This window comes from Pomacea canaliculata, linkage group LG2 (assembly GCF_003073045.1).
Source record: "Pomacea canaliculata isolate SZHN2017 linkage group LG2, ASM307304v1, whole genome shotgun sequence".
Classification (NCBI taxonomy): Eukaryota; Metazoa; Mollusca; class Gastropoda; order Architaenioglossa; family Ampullariidae; genus Pomacea; species Pomacea canaliculata.
In genome coordinates this window covers 8,024,164-8,042,582 of record NC_037591.1, presented here as the reverse complement: position 1 = coordinate 8,042,582, position 18,419 = coordinate 8,024,164, and the positions used below count along the sequence as shown (strand labels likewise).

The window sequence follows — 18,419 nt, the reverse complement described above, 5'->3', positions numbered from 1 at the left end:
CATGAATATCAAAATCTCAGTTTGGATGCCAGCACTCTAGCCACAAATATGCATGTGCTAGTATGTAAATAGATTGTATCAATCATGATAGGCTGAGCAGAAACAAAGCTGAGAAGTCAGTTTCCTACTTTGCATGCACTGACAGAAATGAGTAAAATAACTGAAGTATTTCATATGCTGGATTCTTTTTGTTCTTGTTAATAACACTTTAGGGGTTATTCTAATATTGTCTGCTGTGTGAACATAATATATGGCTTTTGTAATGTTTCAGACTGCTCAGACAGACGGAAGAACCATTGTTGGCACTGATAATCCTATGTATTCACCAGAATAACTTAAGAAGCTATGAGGGATCACTGAAAATTCTGTGTCTTAACTGCAGTCACCATCAGACTTAAAACACACCACTCAGGTGACTGGACTCAGTTGTCAATGACAGTTGTTTGGGATATACACTGATACTGAAGCCAACAGTTACAAACACTACTTTACTTTTGTAAAAGCTGATGTGGGAGTCAGTATTAAGGCTGACAGGTATTTTTTCTGGAAACAAGCTGACATCCTGACCTGATATGTTATTTGTTCCAAGGTGTTTAAGTGGAGCAGCCAACAGCGTAACTCTACTCTTCTGAGTTCTATGAATTGCAATGTAGAAACCTTCTTTTGTATGTTTGACAGCTTTTTTTTCCAAATATGCAACAGACATTCATTTAAAATTGATAACATGTATTACCTCAACTCAAATCTTTATTTTGTTCAAAATTCTTTTCGTGATGCATGTATTACTGTCTAATAAAGCATTATTATTTTATACAAACATTTTTTTTCTTTTTTCCGCAGTCAGAAATAAATGTGACCAAAATAAAGACACTAAAGTGAATTTTTAGTTAGCCAATGTTGTTCAAAGCATTTTTAAAGTATTGCACATTCTGCATGACTGCATTACTTCAAAGCAATAATCTATAATTTTTGAGTGAATCAGCTTCTTACTCACAAAGCAGGATTCTTTGCTGTGCAGTATTAACAGATACATCCATATTATGTGGAAGAAACAAGCATAGAATCACTGGTACATATATCTACTGACTGGATCACTATTCACCAGATGTTTCTAAAAATTTGTAAGGACTCATGTTTTTTTTGGCATTGGAGACAATATCTTCTTTCTTAAAAAAAAAAAATGAAAAAAAAATTGTTTTTCAAAGAGGTTCTTTTTCACTGTCATTGTCAGTCAACCAGGGCACTTAAAACATGCTTGTAACTTGTAATAAGTCTATCAGGATCTTCCTTTTTAAAAATATTTGTAAGTGTCCATAGTCTTGGATTAACAGATTAATGTACAGTAGCCTTCTAAGTGAAGTGTTTTCGTTTGTGAAAGATATCTTTGGAGTGTTATTTAAAGAACACCTTCCTCAAGGTCATCAGAGGGGGAAATTGGTGTTTTACATCGAGCAGATAGCTAAGGCTATATCATGGCAAAGCAGTCAGCCCTGTAAACAGATGCCACATACAGAGAAAGAACAGTGTGCCCGAGACGAGATCTGAACCCAAGACAGCCAATCCTCACTGTATTGGTGACAGGCACTAACTGTTGCGGCATTGGACTGCGCTCAAGATTATCAGACCAATGTTTGATACAGCCATTAGTACACCTGAAATTACAAACTGTTTACACATCTTTCCTGAAGGAAAGTCCGTGTCTTATCAATCACATGAACCCGCAAAACGCAACTCTTTTCGTAATTTCTTTTGTAGGCACAACAAATGCAATTAGAAACAACTAAAAACAATTTCTTAATTTGCTGCCTATCTGAGCAAACTGACACTATGATTTGCTGAAGTCCACTTTTGTTTACTCCAGAGGCTTGTTGGGGCTGCCATCTTGAGATATAAGGTTTCTGATAGATAAATCATACACCACACCTTCCACTTTCTGAACTGAATATTTTAAAGAATCAAATCTTTTACGCAGTGCATCATTTTTCAAGTTTAGAAGACGAAATCCTGAATCCAGCTCTGAGAGAAACCTGGAGATCTTGACTGGGCGTGATACATCACCAGAGACCACTGCATTAACTGCAAAGCGACTCTGAAAAGAACACAGTTTCAGTCTTTAGAAATAAAAGCATCTGACTGCTGCAGTTGTTAGGAGAAAGAATTCCAGCATTCATAGACTTGGTGAGTCCAGGTATTTACATCTATACCATTAAATACCAAATGAGATTCTTGATGTTACAAAGCTTTTCTTCGAAAAAAATAGAAATAGGTAACATCCATAGGTTCCGAATGAAGAAGACCATTTCTCTAAGATCTATGCTTTCAATCTGGCTATAGGTTTGTAGTATGTAGCAATTAAACTAGCATATTTAAACTTTAACTCTTATTAGCTGCTTACCAGCTCTGATGCCATAGTCAAAAGTCCCATGAGGAAGTCATCAAGATCTAGATGAAAGCCCTCTTTTCTACTGATTTTTACTGAAACCGACAGACAACTTGTGTTTGTTTTTGTTTAAAAAAAATGAAAGACATTCAAAATCCATCAAAATTTAACCACATAAAAGCTTTTTGTAAATGTCTAAATGCTTTGGGAACTAAATACATTGTACAATGATATCTACCAGCCTAAAACAATATAGAAGGACTGTAAACGTGTAAAAATTATTTAACTGAAATCTTTTCTTTCATAAACTTAAATAACTAAGAGAAGAAATAACAAATTTATACCTCCTAAAAGGTTTGCTGTTTCTTGGAGGGTGATCAAGCGATCCTGGGTAAGATAGACTTTCATAGCTGTTAAATATGCCAGTCGTTGCATGACAAATCGCCAGTGGTCATGGAACCTAAGAAAAAATTGACAAAGGCTGAATGTTAATGTGTCCTTAACCATATGATTCTTAAATGATATACATATCTTAGGAAATCTAAGGTTATCATAACACTCACTGTACTGCATATCACCCACAAAAGCTGCAGTAACTTTATGGTGACACATATTATGCTTCTCTCAAAGCCTTTTAAAAAACAAACCAAAGCACAAAAAAACCCAAAGCTTTTAACTGGTAGATCATCTGGACAATACCTGTAATACTGATCCTCAGGTATTTTTGCAGCTAACAGATCAAACTGTTCTGTTACTTTCTCAAACAAAGTCTTTGTCTTCTCACACAATATTACTACTGAAAGAGAGAGAAACGAGAAAAATATTTCAATTAGATCAGCCTGTAAAAAGGTTATACAAAACAAATCTGAAAAAAATCATTACAGGGTATCAGTTATAGAGCTGGAGAAGTCATGGTTCTCTTAAATCTGTTCCCATTAGAATTCAAGGTTTAAGACGCTTAAGGTAAAGCCACACTGCCTTCACCAACAGCCCTGTATTTATGTATGTGAATGCCTGTGTGTCTCTGTTAAAACAAAAACACATAAATAAGTTCAAAACTTTTTTGCTGATTAGATAAAAAGTAGAATGCCAAAAAGTCAATATTTTAATCAAAAGTAATTCATTTTTCATCCAAATAATCCAGTCACGATTTTCCCCCTTTCTAAATCCTGTTATAGCACCATTTCATAGCTGATTAATCTAATTTTTTCCTGTTTTTTTTGGTTCTGCAAATTTATAAAAATCCATTGTTTGAATAAGCAAACCATTTTCAGTGTCTGTCTGATGATGAATTCCTTGCAGTAAAGTCTGAATCTCTCTTGCTGTCTGCTCTAGATCTCTCACCCGCTCGCGGATTTCCTGTACAAAGAGGTTCATGTAGTCGGTTTTTAAATCTAATCATTAACTATAGTTCTGCATGTAATGCTGATTTCTTTCTTTCACACACACACACACAGAGGAGACTAATAAGAAAACAAAAAGAAATCACTACATTATTACTTAATGTACACGATAACATAAAGTCGAGTATCTTCTACTATTAATCGAGTAGAATGAATTAAAGGTATTATAAATAACAATACTCATCCATATGTGATTATGGATCTGACCTCACGAAGCGTATAATCAGCGTCTAGAAAAGCCTGAAATTCAGCGAACATTTGCGTAGTCGACATTTTGGTGCCACTCCGTTGAAACAAAGCGAGTAAATTGATAATTTAACCAGCGGCGAGAAGAACACGCCGAGATCGAAGATCAAGGGACACAATTTACAGTTAATTTGGAGTACAGGCCCCTTAGTAGACAGAGAGAGAGCATACACCCACTCAGTACAGTAATAGTACAAATAACCTGCATCTTTTGTACAACGCAGAAAGATATAGAGCTGGGCCAAATGTAGGTGAAGCGGGAGCACTTTTGAGACAGGTTTAGTATACATTTGTAAAGTTATGAGAAACGGATACTGTATCCAAGGGAAGCACCTTCTCCCAGCTAGGGGAGGTAAAAATAACAATAAAAACAATTCTGAACTTATATATATATGTTGCTTTGATGTATACATCATAAAACAGCAAAAATTAACAGTAATGATTGTAGTAGAAAGGATCGAGTACCATGTTGGTTTGACCAAACTGAGCAATCGGCGGCTGGCTGACCCTGTCCTTCACGCACATTTTGGTGACGTCACATAGCTCATTATTACACGTTATAACAGTTAAACAATAGATTTCTAATTGATGTCAGCAGATAGCAGCATTCAACTGGCCGGAACCATTCTATCAGTACAATTATTTATATCTTTCTGTGTGCATGAAATTCATAAACAATGTATAAACAATTTACTTTACAGTATAGCCAAGAAAGTAAAAAGCACGTCTTGTTTTTTTTTTTAAAAAAAGATGACTACGAAGAAAAATAAAACAAAAACGAAAGATTTTATTACTTTTTATTTCAGCAACAGGCTCCTATATTGAATATCTTACTTCTTGTTACATTACTCGTTTTAGAAATTTTGTAAACTACTAAAACAGACACACAGACTTGTAGTTCAGAAGAAAAATAACTTTTATTGCTTATGTACACAGGGCGCTTTACTAGGTCGTTGTTGATAAGAGAACTGAAGACAAATTCCATAATTTGCCTGCATGATGCTAGCTCGCCAAATCTGTACAAGTTAACCCTCGCTTATTAGTCCAAGCATATAGTCTTCGTTCTATCATGCAATGAGCAATACACTTGCCAAGTGTTTATTTCTAAATCAGAACAGGATGATCAAGATTGCTTTTACAGTTTATTCTGTCAACACTAGTGCACTGTTGGGGCGCAAGGAAACGATCGAGGACTGGTCAAACATGACATCAAGCGACAATCAGTCACACATGACAAAGCGACAACAAATCAAACATGACATCAAGTGACAATCAGTCACACATGACAAAGGGACAGTCCGTCAAACATGGCAGCAGCAGCAGCAACACAGACGTTCAGATTTCTTTTCGCCAGCGTAGAAAACTGATACAATATCGTGGTAAATACACGATAATTTGTTTTTTACTTTAATGTTGAAGTTCAACCAATTACACCTTGATGCATTCTTTTCTCACACATATTAGATACTGTATATTTTTTATAGGTAATATGTTTGATTTAAGTACAGTCTAATACTTTTATTGTTATGTACATGCAATCATTTACAGACTGTAATGTTGTCAATTAGAATCGCAGTTTGTTTATAATTTTAATTAGCAGCAGTAGCACTCGATCGTGACACTGACCTCTTCATGCTCTAATCGTTTGGCGATAGAAAATTGCGAGATGCATCCTTTCCTTTTTGGGCAACTTTATTATGCTGAAAAAGTGAAGGAACTGTATCCCAGAGAAATTGAGACACAAAACACAAGCCGCACTGTCCTCATAAAGCAGCAAGAAATGTTACTTTGAGCACAAGGTGTTCAAGTCTCTAGGCCACCAGACCTCTGTAGTTAGCCGAGTCTTCTCATCTTCACGTTTACTTTCTTCTCAAGTTTCTGTCAAATCGAAAATTATGAAAAATATTTTCGAGCTCCCTCTGCCTTTTTTTTCGACGCTGGGGTGGTAGCTCACTTCTTCGTTTCGCCTGGTAAACAGTCACGGGCATACGTTATAAGGTCACGTGATGGAGAACGAGACTGGGTTGAAGCAAGAGTCCAGTGTAATTTCTCTCATTAAACACAACACCCTACATAACCTTTAACTTTTTGCATATAAACAGACCAGAAAATAGATGAGAATCAAACTGATCATACACTTGACGAGATTCTAAACACTTTTATTTTGCCTTGAAAACAAATGAAGAGATGGATAAGGCTGCTGAGGTTAATCATAAGGTTTCCTTCTTCAGCATATTTGGGTAAATTTGTATGTCAAAAAGGTGTGTGGTTGTGGGAAATTGATGTTTTTCGCCGAACTAGCAACTAAGGCGAAATCATTGTAAGGCAGCCAGCCCTCTAAACATATGCCACATTGAGAGAAAGAACGTGCCCGAGACGAGATCTGAACCCAGCACAGCCAGTCCTCACTGTATTGGTGACAGGAGCTAATCGTTGCGCCACCGGACCGCCCATGAAAAGGAGGTAAAGCTGCACAGAAGTGTCTTTGATGTACATCACTGACGTCACTAATGTTTCTTGTTACCAGCGCCACCAAGCAGCGCCTTCTCGAGGCCAAGAGTAGGCGACTCCACCAGCAGCGAGAAGACGAAGGACACCATGTAGGTCAGAACCGTGACAGAGATTGTTAGCTCCGCCTGAAGAAATAACAACGACAACAACAGTAATAGATGTCAGTTATTTTCAAACTATGATGGTTTCACCTTTAAAGTGCCATTTATTAATGAATGAATTATTTATTTACAGATGTAGATATCGCCGATTTCATTTATATCCTTCCAATCACGTATCAGTTCGTCTGTCTGTCTGTTTATCTATTCCATTACAACTCTATCATTATTCATCCACTTGGTCTTGCAGTCTCTTTGACTATGTGCATTAGTGATGGATTGTTTAGTAAGTAAATGAGTAGGACTGTTATTACAATGGCGTTAACCTTGTTATATTTATGGGCGAATTTACTTTCAGGCTAAGTAATTTGGTACAATTTTTAAAATTAATTTACTAGATTTGTGTTGGTTCATACTGACTGCACGTTTCTGTGAGTGTCATGGACTCATCTTCAGAAGAGCAGAACTGCAAAGCTATTTACTTTCCCATTGACTTCCTCTCTAGTTACCATAGTTACTATACTTATCGTGCTTACCACAGTCCAGGAGGAAAGATGGAAAGGTGCGATTTTGTTGCCCAAGATGACGTAGAACGTGGTGAGGTGGAACAGGTAGGCCCCGTAGGTCAGCCGTGACAGAGGCGCCCAGCCCCTCCAGGACAAGAAGGTGTTTACAAAGCCTGTGTGTAAAGTATAATAACAGTAGATGATGTCTACTTCACATCATTAGAGGAGGACAAATAATATCCTACGTTTTTGGCAGGCAGGAATGTAATCTTCACGTATTACTGGCATTACTGGCTGACCCATGCCTGTGTGCTACTGTATTTTGTTCCCCCGCATGGAGAAAAAACTTTCTTGAAAAATTTGGACCATCTTACTGTTAATTCACCAATCGCAAAAGGAACTATTTTTTTTCAATACATCTCGAAGCAATGTAGCAATTATTGTTATCTTTTTTAGAAAAACCAACAAATTGTCCGTCGTCAAAATTTTCAGGTACCCATTCCAGCTGGGTCGATTAGGGGAAGTTTGATGCGCTAATCGGGAATAGAACCAGCACGCTCTCAGTTCGGACGCCAGCGCTGTAACAACTTGGCTATCTTTCCTTCCTCCAATAAAATATAGTAACTCATAAAGGCATAAAATGTATGTGCTGGTAAATAACAAATTTACATTACAATAATATTTTATTGTGTAAGGGATAAGATGTAATTGGTTTGATCTGTATCCGGGACCTTTTCTATCACAGGTCACTTCATACTGGCCTGTTAAGGTTGATTAAATCTCTTACTGCTCAAATCTGATTGCTAGCGTTTCAGATAAAATTCACTCAGCAGAGAAAATAAAAAGAGAGACAACCATACATACCTCCATGTTCTGTGCAACAAGCCAGTATGACCCACGCCACTGCACATGCCCACGCTGGTCGACTGAGAGTCTCGTACACGGCAAACTGGTTTGAGTCCCAGGTCAGGTGTAGAGTCTTGTCCAAGCCTTTGATATTATCAAACTGAGTGTAAACAGCCACTAGACCTACAGCCGTTGCCACCAGCCACCCTAACAGCACGAGAAGCTGAAAGAGGAGTTTTTAAGAACATTGAACTGAGTATGAAGTGTGAGGCTTACTGGGTAAGAAGGTGACACATATGTATACACATACAAATGTCAGCATAGAATTTCATCAGCATGGAAGAGTGTATTTATCCAGATTTCGGGGAAGGAGTTTTCTCGTTGAGCTTTACCAAATCATTAGAATATAAAACTAGACTTCCTCGTCATATTTAAAATTTTACATGAACAGAATAATCCAACAGTCGAAGATTTGTAGCATCTCTCTCTCTCTGACACGCACGCACTCGCACACATACTGTCTATATCTTTACTTCTATGTCTCGCCCAATCACCTCTACCACCATCATCAATTCTTATCACTTTCAGGCCAGTTCCATGTTTTATATCATCATAACCAGGTCTAGCTCTCTCATTACCTCTTTCTCCATCTGTTCCTTTGCATTTATTTTTAACAAGAGCTCTCATCATCCCCCACCACCATTAGTTATCATCTTCACGTCAGTGTCACATCTTCTTTTCTATCACAGTTATCTAATTTTATTCTTCGTTTGTCTTTCTGTTCCATATTTTCCTGATGGATAGAAGCATTTGTGACAAGCGTGCGAATCTTGATTTACCCACCTTTTGCATTTTGTACTTGCATCCAGTGGAGTGCAAGATGTAGCCCAAGAGAACACCGATTGCAAATGGCGCGACACGGGTCCAGGGAGGAAAGTAGACTTCCTTCATATATTCTGTCTGTGCATTTCTGCACGAACACAGTCAAGACTTAGCAGATGTCACTAAATTTGAGTTTCTATAATTCCTAACAAATTTATATGCTTCACAAGTTACCTTACCTTACCGTATAAACTTCAGGTTGACATTGTATGACATACTGACCTTCTACCCATCCATAATTAGTTAGATTTGTTATTGAGGCATCATATCATATCATATCATATCATATCACATCACATCACATCATATCATATCATAAATGCATATCGGTAGGAGTAAGAATAATGGAAAAAATGGATAAAAGTATTACCCGTAGATAAGCTGCAGATTATCTCTTGTGATGAAAATGGGGTTTGTGACGATGTGGACGATGATCAGAGCAACGCAGAACAGAATGCCGATAGTCCGTTTCCTGGAATAGGAAAATCACAGATAATGAACAACTAGGAAGAAAAGGAGAGACAAATTTTAATGGCCAAAGACGGATGTAAAGAGGGAAATAGAAGAAGCATTAAATGTGGAGAGAAGAAAGAAATCACAGGAAAATGAGAAAGAAGAAGAAGAAAAAACAAACAAACAACAAAATGTATCTTCTTACCCAAATGCCCATGGCACGAGCATAAGGGGGGCAATGACATAGAACTGCATGTCGTCAGAGAGATACCAGCTCCAGCCCATACACTGTAAGTTGAAAATAAGTGTTGAGATAAGAATGTTTGCGTCCATCAAGTTTGGCTTTAAGCTAATATTCAATAACACTGTAAAGTACCTGTGATGTTCATGAAGTGACTAAATTTAGATGCGTACATTGTTTGAAAACACCCAAGGTGTCGAGAAAATTTCAGCTGCATGCAAGAAAATTATTAGAAAAGATTTTCATCTTACTAGTACTTGAAACATGCCAAATGTCAGTTGACTCGTCATAACGGATCACTTAAACATGCACGCGCACCCAAACGCAAGCAAATGCAGACACACGCACGCAAAGACATAAACACACAGATTAATATAGAATACAGAATACATTGTTTATCTTACCAGTTTTGCTATATCAACAAGATTGTTGACATAGAGAATGTTAGCCCACCAGTACTTCTTGCAGTTCTGCAAGGCAATTGTTTGCGAGTTGTCGTAGGGACCGCTCATAAGGTATGGCATTATTCCGGCATAAAATATGATAGCGACCATATACAAAGGTGTCAGCCTAGGACAAAGACCATCTCCAGTGCATCAGATAAAGTCAGTTTTTTAACTATTGTAAAATAGTTCTTTCAAATAAAGATAAAGAGGCTCAAAAGAAAAGAATAATTTACTTATTCACTTCTTTATCAGTAATTCACTTCAGGACATGTTTTTGCGAGGTTTGAAACCTAACAGACATCGTGTCTTTTCTGCATTATCTGAATTTTATTTTTTAACCTTTTTTCACTCTCTAACATTGTTTGCTTATGCTCTTAACATCTGTAATAGTCATTGTCATTTTTGTCTCCTTCATTCTCTTTACCTCCAGAATCGGTGCACGTAGTACAGAATCATGTTTCTACACGTGATGCCACCAGCCTTCTGTGCCTGTCGTAAGAACAGGTAGGATGTCAGGCAACCGCTGCAAAGATGGAGAACAACATTCGGCAGTTAAGTAAACAAAATAATAAAGAATATTAAAGCATCCATAAAAGGAAAACTTAAAATCCAGAATGTTATTTAGCTTCTGTTGTATCACCTTATAAAGAACATTTCTTTAAAAGTGAATAAAAGCAACCGGCTTTAAATCCTTTTCAACAAAATTAATTTCTTTTATCTAATACATCTTACTATAAGAAGAAAGAATTCGTGTGATGTACAGAAAATAAAAGTCTTCAAAAACAGACTTTCATGAGTGGTGGAAATAAAATCCGTTATGGCTGCTTGAAGAATGGACACTTACAACATTAAGCCTATGGTCAACGAGAGAGCTGTCCTTCTAGGCTGAGAGTTTTGGGTTTTTGTAAAGACCTTTAAACTAGTCAAAATTCCACTCAGGCATGTCTTTAACAGTTTGCGATGATTTACCTTAAAAGGAAGAAGGTATCAACCGAAAGTGTTCCACTAACTAGAGGTGCCATTGTCCAATCTTGTGGCATAGTCAACACGGCTGCTGTGTTTCCTAAAATTATCAAAAGTAAATTCAGGCACATTGTTGTTGTTTTTCGTGTAAAGACTACATTTTTCTCGAAATTTCTTGCTTTTGCGTGTCTTCGCTAAGGGACAAAATGTACTGCTTTCGCTCTGGCACATAAAGATATAAAACTGGAGCGATATAAATACTGAAAGATTATGAGACTTTCCAAGAACTCGGCGATCAAACAAGTGATATTATTCATAGTGTGTTCAAAGAATGCTTTATGAAGTTGATGAATGATGTCTTAGCTGCTTACATGGTTACCCACACTTACCCACTGTGTTGGCTGTAGCAGTAGTCGGCATGGCAAAGCAGTGACCCAGGATGACCCATGTAATGGTAATGACCCGGATGCCGTGAAGGCACGACAGGTCCCCTTGACCTTTCTCAAAGCTTAGCAGCTTTTTGCCGTTTTCTAGTACCGAGAAACTCAACAGCAGCTTGGAGCACAGACCTGTAAACAGAAAATATGAACAACTGATCTTTAAAGTTAGAAAATATGAATAACATGCTATTTAACAAAAAATGTGAACGAGAGTTAAAAAAAAACCGTTTGTCACACTTTACAGTTGCATCGATAATGTCGTCTTTCTAACAAAAAAGAACCATTTTTTTCCTTATTATGTTCTTTGTAGTGATCAGGAAAGCGATACGTTTATGTATAGCAACAAGGGTTTAGTACACATAAATAAAAGTACAAATCAGTAAAAAGTGTCAGAATAAGAAAATTAGAGAATTTTCAATAATCAAAACCATGAATAGGTCGAATTTGCAAAAGATAAAGACTATAAGACAAAACAAGAATGAGTTTTGACAAGGCAGTGAATGTTGCCCTGTATTAGACATGTGTGTGTGTATTCGAGCAATGTTAATAACTAGATACTAAAGAGGAAAGAGGCTACTCGTTTGAGCAAGGTAAGAGAAAGTTTTGCCAGTATGGGAAGTTTTGTTCGCATTAAAGAGGAAGATGTTGATACCTGTGCTCTTGCCAGAATGTAAGTAAAGGTAGCAAAAAAAAAAAAAAGCCAAAAATATTTTCTGATACCTCTGGATCTGACTATTTTTTGTTCCACTGGCTCGTGATTGGCGTATATCTTTAGTCCGTTAGTAGCTACTGTCGGTTTGTGTTTCTCGCCTTGACCCGTCACTTCCGGTAGATTGCCGTTTCCAATGACATACCCTTCACCATTCTTGTCTTGAACCATAACTTCGTGGAGAGAACTACTTCCATTGGCGTGTTTTTCGATATTTTCATGCGTTTCCCCATTAAAGGCCATATTGATATGACTTGTAAGGTATGGCGTGCTTGTCTTGTTTGGTGTCTTCTCGCTCCCTTTGAGGTGAAGGCCGTAGGCTGTGCCACACACTCCAAGGAGGGCAAGGAAGGCGATGATCCCGCTAAGTACAGAGAATGGTTTCAGGACAGTCAGCTATGTGAAATAATACGAAAAAAAAGAAATAAGAAGAATCTTCGAGCAACACTGCACTAGGATTACGTCTTTATGACGAGACAAACAATGTAACATAAATGTGTATGAAGTGAATGCTGCTGCTGATGATGATGATGACGATGATGCATATTGAGGGACAAACAAGGAATGTCCATGACGGGATAGACATGTATGAGTCTCGTTGGCTGCCCGCTGCCTACATAGACAATTTTGGAGAATTATGCATTTATGTGACCTTCACCTTAAGTCGAGGGAAGACCACTTCCGGTTTGCTGTCGGTTGTTCATAAGTGTAGCGTTTGGGCTCTTACAATAAACAAATGATCGTCGACATTGCGTATACGCTATATACTATTTCACTCATCGACACGTCTAACCAAAGCATCCGATGAAAGAGTTTCAGCTTTGTCAGCGTTACACTTATTTTTTAAAAATTATTTACGGATGCTAAATCTCTAGAAACTTCTCAAATTTCAGATTTGCTTCAGCCTTAGTGCTGTTAGCATCACTGAAAACTCATGACCTTTAGAAGGCTAAGGTCCAACTGTGGACCATTAAACTTCTTGCAGATTTGATGAAACCTCTACTGAAAATGACACCCCACTGCATATCCAGAAGAGGAGAAAAAGACATAAAACAAACCACTCACATGGTGACCCAAAATAGTGTGTCACCAGTAGGATCCTTGGAGGTGACACAAGACGCCCCTAGAAGTGTTTGTCCCAAGGCGTCTGCAGAACATCAAACCAAAAACAGCAAAATTAATATCATTTTCATATACAAAACAAAATAAAAAAAATCCTATTCAACGTAATTTATTTACTCTGTACTAGGAGTTGGCAATTCGGCAAAGGTTACCACTGACAACCACATATGTTTGATGTTCTGATGTACGATTTGCTATTTTCTTTGCTATTGTCTAAGAAAATATTAGTAATATCTAAGTAAAGACTTTTATTTATTCTTCGTAGCTATGAATTGCTGGAAGACTGTGTTTCTATTTTTTTTATTTTGTGAGATATGCGCCCCAGTAATGGAATGTAAATTACAGCAGGTGTGTACTTGTGTACATAGAAAAAATTGTTAGAAACTGATACCAGCTGCTTCTTTTGCCAGCAAGGCCACGTCGTCTCTACATGAAGCCGGAAGACAGATGTCAACAAAGACGGTGCTGAGGACTTGGCCCAGAAGAGCCTGCAACATGTTTGTGATCATGCTGCAGTCAGAGAGGGACTACATCATGCCCTTACCTTCCACTGTTTCTCCCAACCCACTTCCCACATACCATTACTTGAACACCTGCTATGAGAATTGTGTTGTAGACAACCAGACACAAAATAGCCCATAAATACTGATTATATTACGTTTTTGTATCTGAGTAATGAAGCGATGCTTCTTTATTCTTACAATTCAGATTTGTTCTTGTATTGAGGACGAAAGTTTTGTCCTTACTAATGCTTTACTACACAAGTTATTGCACTAGACGTATTAAAAAAAAAAACCCATGCAAACATAATCCTTTGTACAGAAGACACGATGAGCATAAAAATTAATGTGTTTGTCTAAAACACTCGCTTACGCACAGATTTTTGTCTTACCAGCTGAGCACCGAGACTGGAAAAGTCCATCTTCACTTGAAGAGTACAAAATAGTCCCTCGATCACACCATCATTCATCTTTTGGGAAATCCCCCGACATTCGTCATACTGTCCCACAAGAGTTTTCTCCCCTAGCAGAATGCCGGCCTGTGGTTTTCCCATGGCGTCTATCACTGCAAATAAATAAATAATAAATAAATAAATAAATAACCTAAGCAACCATCAGTTCTTACCTTACTGTTCCTCTACCTTTTACTATAGTCGATTGCTGATGTTACTGCTGATTATTTAAAACCGTCTTGATTCCTTTAACTTGCATGATGACACTTATTTCCGTAGTCGATAGATAACATGCTTGATCAAACCAGCGAAACGTAGATGGTGAAAAGATTGACTACAAAGACAAGGTGTAAGTTTTCAACATACGACTTACAGATATTGTTACAAACAAAATGTCATTATTCTACTGTCAAATTATCGAGCCAGTGTCAACAGTAGTTTTTATCTAATGAAATGTCTGTGAATGAATGTAAAGAAAGAGACATATATACAAGAAACTGTCAACGTTACTTTTTCCTGTATTTTCACAAGCTCCCTTGTTAGCTTACAATTCTAAGAGTTTCTCATCCTAGGTTCTACGACAACGTGCAGACTACTTACTTTGTAAGGTCCAAATTTCTCCTTTTTGAATCCCCGCCTGGAAGGCTGCAAGGTCCGCCGCGCACTGGGGCAAGACTTGCAGGGTTTGAGACAGGAGACTGAGTTTCTGAAGAGTGTTCTGAAGGGAGATGCCGCTGTTCATCAGGAAGGGCAGAAATTCGGGTGGCAAAGAGTTGGCAGAGTTACCCGACATCATGTTCAATAGAAGCATCAAGTTCTGGAGCTGCTGAGCGGCACCGGAAGTCGAAGCGCTGGTGGAGTTGGCATTGGCGACAAGAGGAGTCGAGTTGTGTGAAGTTGCACTGAAGTTTCGTGAGTCTGTTTTAGGGAAGGACGAAGGTGTGGATTTATCAGTCGTATAGCTATTGTCGCCGGAGGAATTCCTCAACGAGATACCTCCTGCCTTTGTTGCAGGGGGAGAAGTACCTGTAAACGAGTCGTTTGTGGAACTTGATGGCTGACCTCCTAAGCCCGTGACCCCAGATATTGGGGTCCCTGTCGCTTGAGTCACCAAAGCTGGGGTCCCTGTTGCAGGTTTTCCAGTGACGATTCCAGTTGATGGGCTTTCAGTAACTGGGTCAACAGAAGAAGAGTTGCTGGTGCTGAAACCCCCTAAAGCGGAAGTTGGTGAGCTAGATTCAGTCTGCACGTTCCTTAAAGATGGAGTCACTGATGATGAACGCATTGTGCCTGTTTCCAAAGAAACTGTCTTGTTTAAATACAACGAGGTTCCAGATGGAGTGGCAGGAAGGCTAACATTGGTGGTCTGCAAGCCTTCAGTCATACTAGTAGTTTGACAAAGTGCTGTCCTCAGTGTCACCAAAAGAACTGTCGTGACCAGCATGATTCGCCACATTTCCAGTCGTTAGCTCTGAAACATTTTGGAACAAAACGGTTCATTAGAAATTACAAAAATATTTTAAGTTTTAATTGACAGAAGCTTTACTGCGATGTCCTTAAATATTAAAGTCGTGACCAGGTCATCGCCCTAAAACCATCAGTTCATGACGAACACTGTCAGCATTTGATGTTGCTGTTTGTATTGTTCTGATGGGTGAGATAAGTTCACATCTAGATGATCTGAGAATTATTCTGTATGCTTTGAAGTCTGTCAAGAAGATACTTGGGAAGGCCAGCCAAAATAAGAGATAATGACGAATGATAGTAAAGGTAAGCATTTCTGAAGATGAGAAATATGTTCATAAAAAGTCATACTCTGATCAAGAATGAAACCCAAGCTGCGAAGAGATGTAGAAAAAAGAAGAGTTGTTCATAGACTGAGGGAGAGAAGAATGACTAAAAATTTTTTTTGGATGAGTAAGATTTCAGTCTCATCGTCCTTCAGTTGCAGTCTGTTTTGAAGCATCGAGAACTTTACATCATCTATGCATTCCTGTGTCCGTATCAGTAGTCCAGATAGTTCAGTTAGTGGAGCTGACTGATAAAACTGTATCATCAGCATGACTCACATGTGACATGGCATGGCGGGACATAGCATCAGACAGAGGGGAGGTACACAACAAAAAAAGAATTGAACCCAACACAGATCCCTGAGGGACACCATATCTCAGGAAGAAATATCTGAGAACACCATTCACACACACAGTCTGGGTTCGGTCCGTGAAATAGGATCGAAACCAGGACAAAGCAACATCATGAATAGCAAAAGACTGTTGAAGTCTGTGTAGAAGTATAGGATAGTATCAACTACACCTCACAAGAATCACAGTATTCAGGGGTCATCGTCAGCAGAAGAGTAGAAGTGCAGATTCATTACCATGACCCTTTCTATAAACCGACTGGAAGGGATTAAGAAGATGATTTTGCTCCACGTGTACAATAAGCTGAGAAAGAACAATCACTTCCGAAACCTGAGACAGGAGGGACAGGTTTGAAACTGGTCTGTAATTACTGAAGCAGTTATAATCCAAAGATAGTTTTTTTTATATAAAGTATGAGGACAATAACGGACCTGAACTCGAGAGGAAAGTGTCCAAGCGTGAGAGTAGCATTAATAATATAAGTTATATGTAGTATCAGGACATATAAACAATCGACAGGCAGAGAGGAGGGAATAGAATCGAGCTCATATCATCGAACTGACATCATCATGTGTCCATTTTAAGCACAATCATATCTTTACACTATCTTGGTGGTTTAAAGCTGTTCTCTGGGTTGATAAATGAGTCATCGACTCTAGTGACACAGTTTCTGCTCGTGGCCACTCTTTCGAGTCTCGGTCCGTCAAAGGACCAGCGATAACCAATCTGAAGAAAACCAACACACCCATCCACCTTAACAACAGTTGGCATAATGCCACCTGGATCAGGTGAAAGATTTATTCTTATAGCTATTTAATACAGGTTGTTGAGTTAAGTACTTTTAGTAAAAAAAATCTGTCCAAAGATTTTTTTATGCGGTCAGACTGCTTCTGTGGACGTTATCTTTTTTCATTGGGTCAGGGAAAGTTTGAGGTTGCGCTAACGTCTGTTTCAATAATGAATAGCGGGTTCTCCAGGTCATAAACCAATGAATCTAGTTTTTTCTGTCACACCTTTGATAGTCGCCAGGTAAAAGTTACACACTGTCAGATAAGTGTGCTCAGCTCTGAGGAGTCACCATCGTGGTTTTGAAAATTACAGAATTTTATGGCTGAGCAAATAATTGATGAACATCTGTAAAATTCAGCCGAAACTCTCTTCCTCTGAGATGTAACTCATGTAGGTACCGTTGTTACTTTCCACTGAGTTGTGGCTGATGTGTATCTATGTATCTGTGATGTGGGTTTCGATTCCGATCAACGATCACTGCCCACAATTACAGTCTTTTTATTTTAAGAAGATGTTTAACATATAAATAAATAGTTTATCTCATAACAAGTATCAAAAATGTTTTGGTTTGACAACCAACAAGCCAAAATAAAATTTCTTAAGGAAGTTTCAGAAAATCAAAATAGCTGAGAAATAAAACAATAAATAAACAAATTAAAATGTTTGAAAAATAAGTACATTTAGCAAAATATATGGGAATAAACAAATCTTTACGATCTAATACATCTGTTGAAATAATTGTTAAACATATTTAGCTGAATATTTTTTACCACCGTTCTTTTTTCGAAAAGTACCAAAGTAGCGTTTAACCATTCATTTTATTAGTTCTTGTTTAAAATATAACCAATGATTAGAGTACAAACGTGTCTTTACCTTTCCTGGGTATCCAAGCAGATGTTAGAGATCCTTGTGGGATGAACTGTCGTACGAAGCTTTTATAACTTATGTGACCCACACCACGTAATTCGCTGCATGCCCTTATTAGGAGTATTCTAAAATAGAATTATTTACCTGTGATAACAGCGATAACAGGTGACAATATACCATGCGAGATATACACTCGGGTACGTCTGCACCTTTGCTGTTGCGAAACACTCCGTGTAGCAATTCATACCCTGCTGTCGAGTTGCTTTTTGTAGGTGATTTGTGGCAAGGGAAAAACTCTCAAGATTAGAGAAACAAAATCAACAGTCTCGTGATTTGGATAAAGGTAGAGATAGATACACATCATCATACAGCTAAGGTTTCCTGCACGGTTGACTGGCGGTTTGCTTTCGTGTCAGTGCATTCA

The 18,419-nt window shown here is 38.1% G+C and overlaps 3 protein-coding genes across 7 annotated transcripts in view; 1 reads left to right on the top strand and 2 right to left on the bottom strand.

The window, feature by feature from the left end:
• The window catches only part of LOC112558294, a 37,865-nt gene extending 37,003 nt beyond the window's left edge, over positions 1–862 (top strand). For both annotated transcript variants that reach the window (XM_025228674.1, XM_025228676.1), the window contains one exon: positions 272–862. In XM_025228674.1, the coding sequence (XP_025084459.1) occupies positions 272–334 (63 nt within the window). In that variant the 3' untranslated portion in view covers positions 335–862. The remainder of the gene's footprint in view (positions 1–271) is intronic.
• Positions 730–4,166, bottom strand: LOC112558321 (translin-like). Of its 2 annotated transcripts, none has more exons than XM_025228739.1 (6): positions 3,991–4,166; positions 3,646–3,739; positions 3,080–3,173; positions 2,725–2,840; positions 2,396–2,475; positions 730–2,089 (listed from the first exon to the last, which is right to left on the bottom strand). In XM_025228739.1, exons 1-6 carry the CDS (start codon positions 4,054–4,056, stop codon positions 1,853–1,855), a joined length of 687 nt encoding a protein of 228 aa, XP_025084524.1. In that variant the 5' UTR covers positions 4,057–4,166; the 3' UTR covers positions 730–1,852. The 2 variants fall into 2 exon arrangements, with proteins under 2 accessions (XP_025084524.1, XP_025084523.1); XM_025228738.1 differs by having other exon boundaries at positions 3,080–3,176; positions 3,991–4,165.
• A 672-nt stretch (positions 4,167–4,838) lies between these two features.
• The window catches only part of LOC112558301 (O-acyltransferase like protein-like), a 28,945-nt gene continuing 15,364 nt past the window's right edge, over positions 4,839–18,419 (bottom strand). The window contains exons 1-16 of one of the 3 annotated variants that reach the window (XM_025228682.1): positions 18,002–18,080; positions 14,799–15,679; positions 14,139–14,311; positions 13,638–13,734; positions 13,190–13,271; positions 12,136–12,488; positions 11,365–11,544; positions 10,982–11,075; positions 10,437–10,535; positions 9,971–10,136; positions 9,531–9,613; positions 9,243–9,344; positions 8,834–8,960; positions 8,009–8,213; positions 7,175–7,317; positions 4,839–6,665 (exon numbers count right to left, since the gene is read on the bottom strand). In XM_025228682.1, coding sequence (XP_025084467.1) covers positions 6,537–6,665; positions 7,175–7,317; positions 8,009–8,213; positions 8,834–8,960; positions 9,243–9,344; positions 9,531–9,613; positions 9,971–10,136; positions 10,437–10,535; positions 10,982–11,075; positions 11,365–11,544; positions 12,136–12,488; positions 13,190–13,271; positions 13,638–13,734; positions 14,139–14,311; positions 14,799–15,654 — 2,889 coding nt within the window. In that variant the 5' untranslated portion in view covers positions 15,655–15,679; positions 18,002–18,080 and the 3' untranslated portion in view covers positions 4,839–6,536. Of the gene's footprint in view, positions 6,666–7,174; positions 7,318–8,008; positions 8,214–8,833; positions 8,961–9,242; positions 9,345–9,530; positions 9,614–9,970; positions 10,137–10,436; positions 10,536–10,981; positions 11,076–11,364; positions 11,545–12,135; positions 12,489–13,189; positions 13,272–13,637; positions 13,735–14,138; positions 14,312–14,798; positions 15,680–18,001; positions 18,081–18,419 lie in introns of those variants that run through there. The other 2 variants (XM_025228683.1, XM_025228685.1) reach the window with 2 other exon arrangements.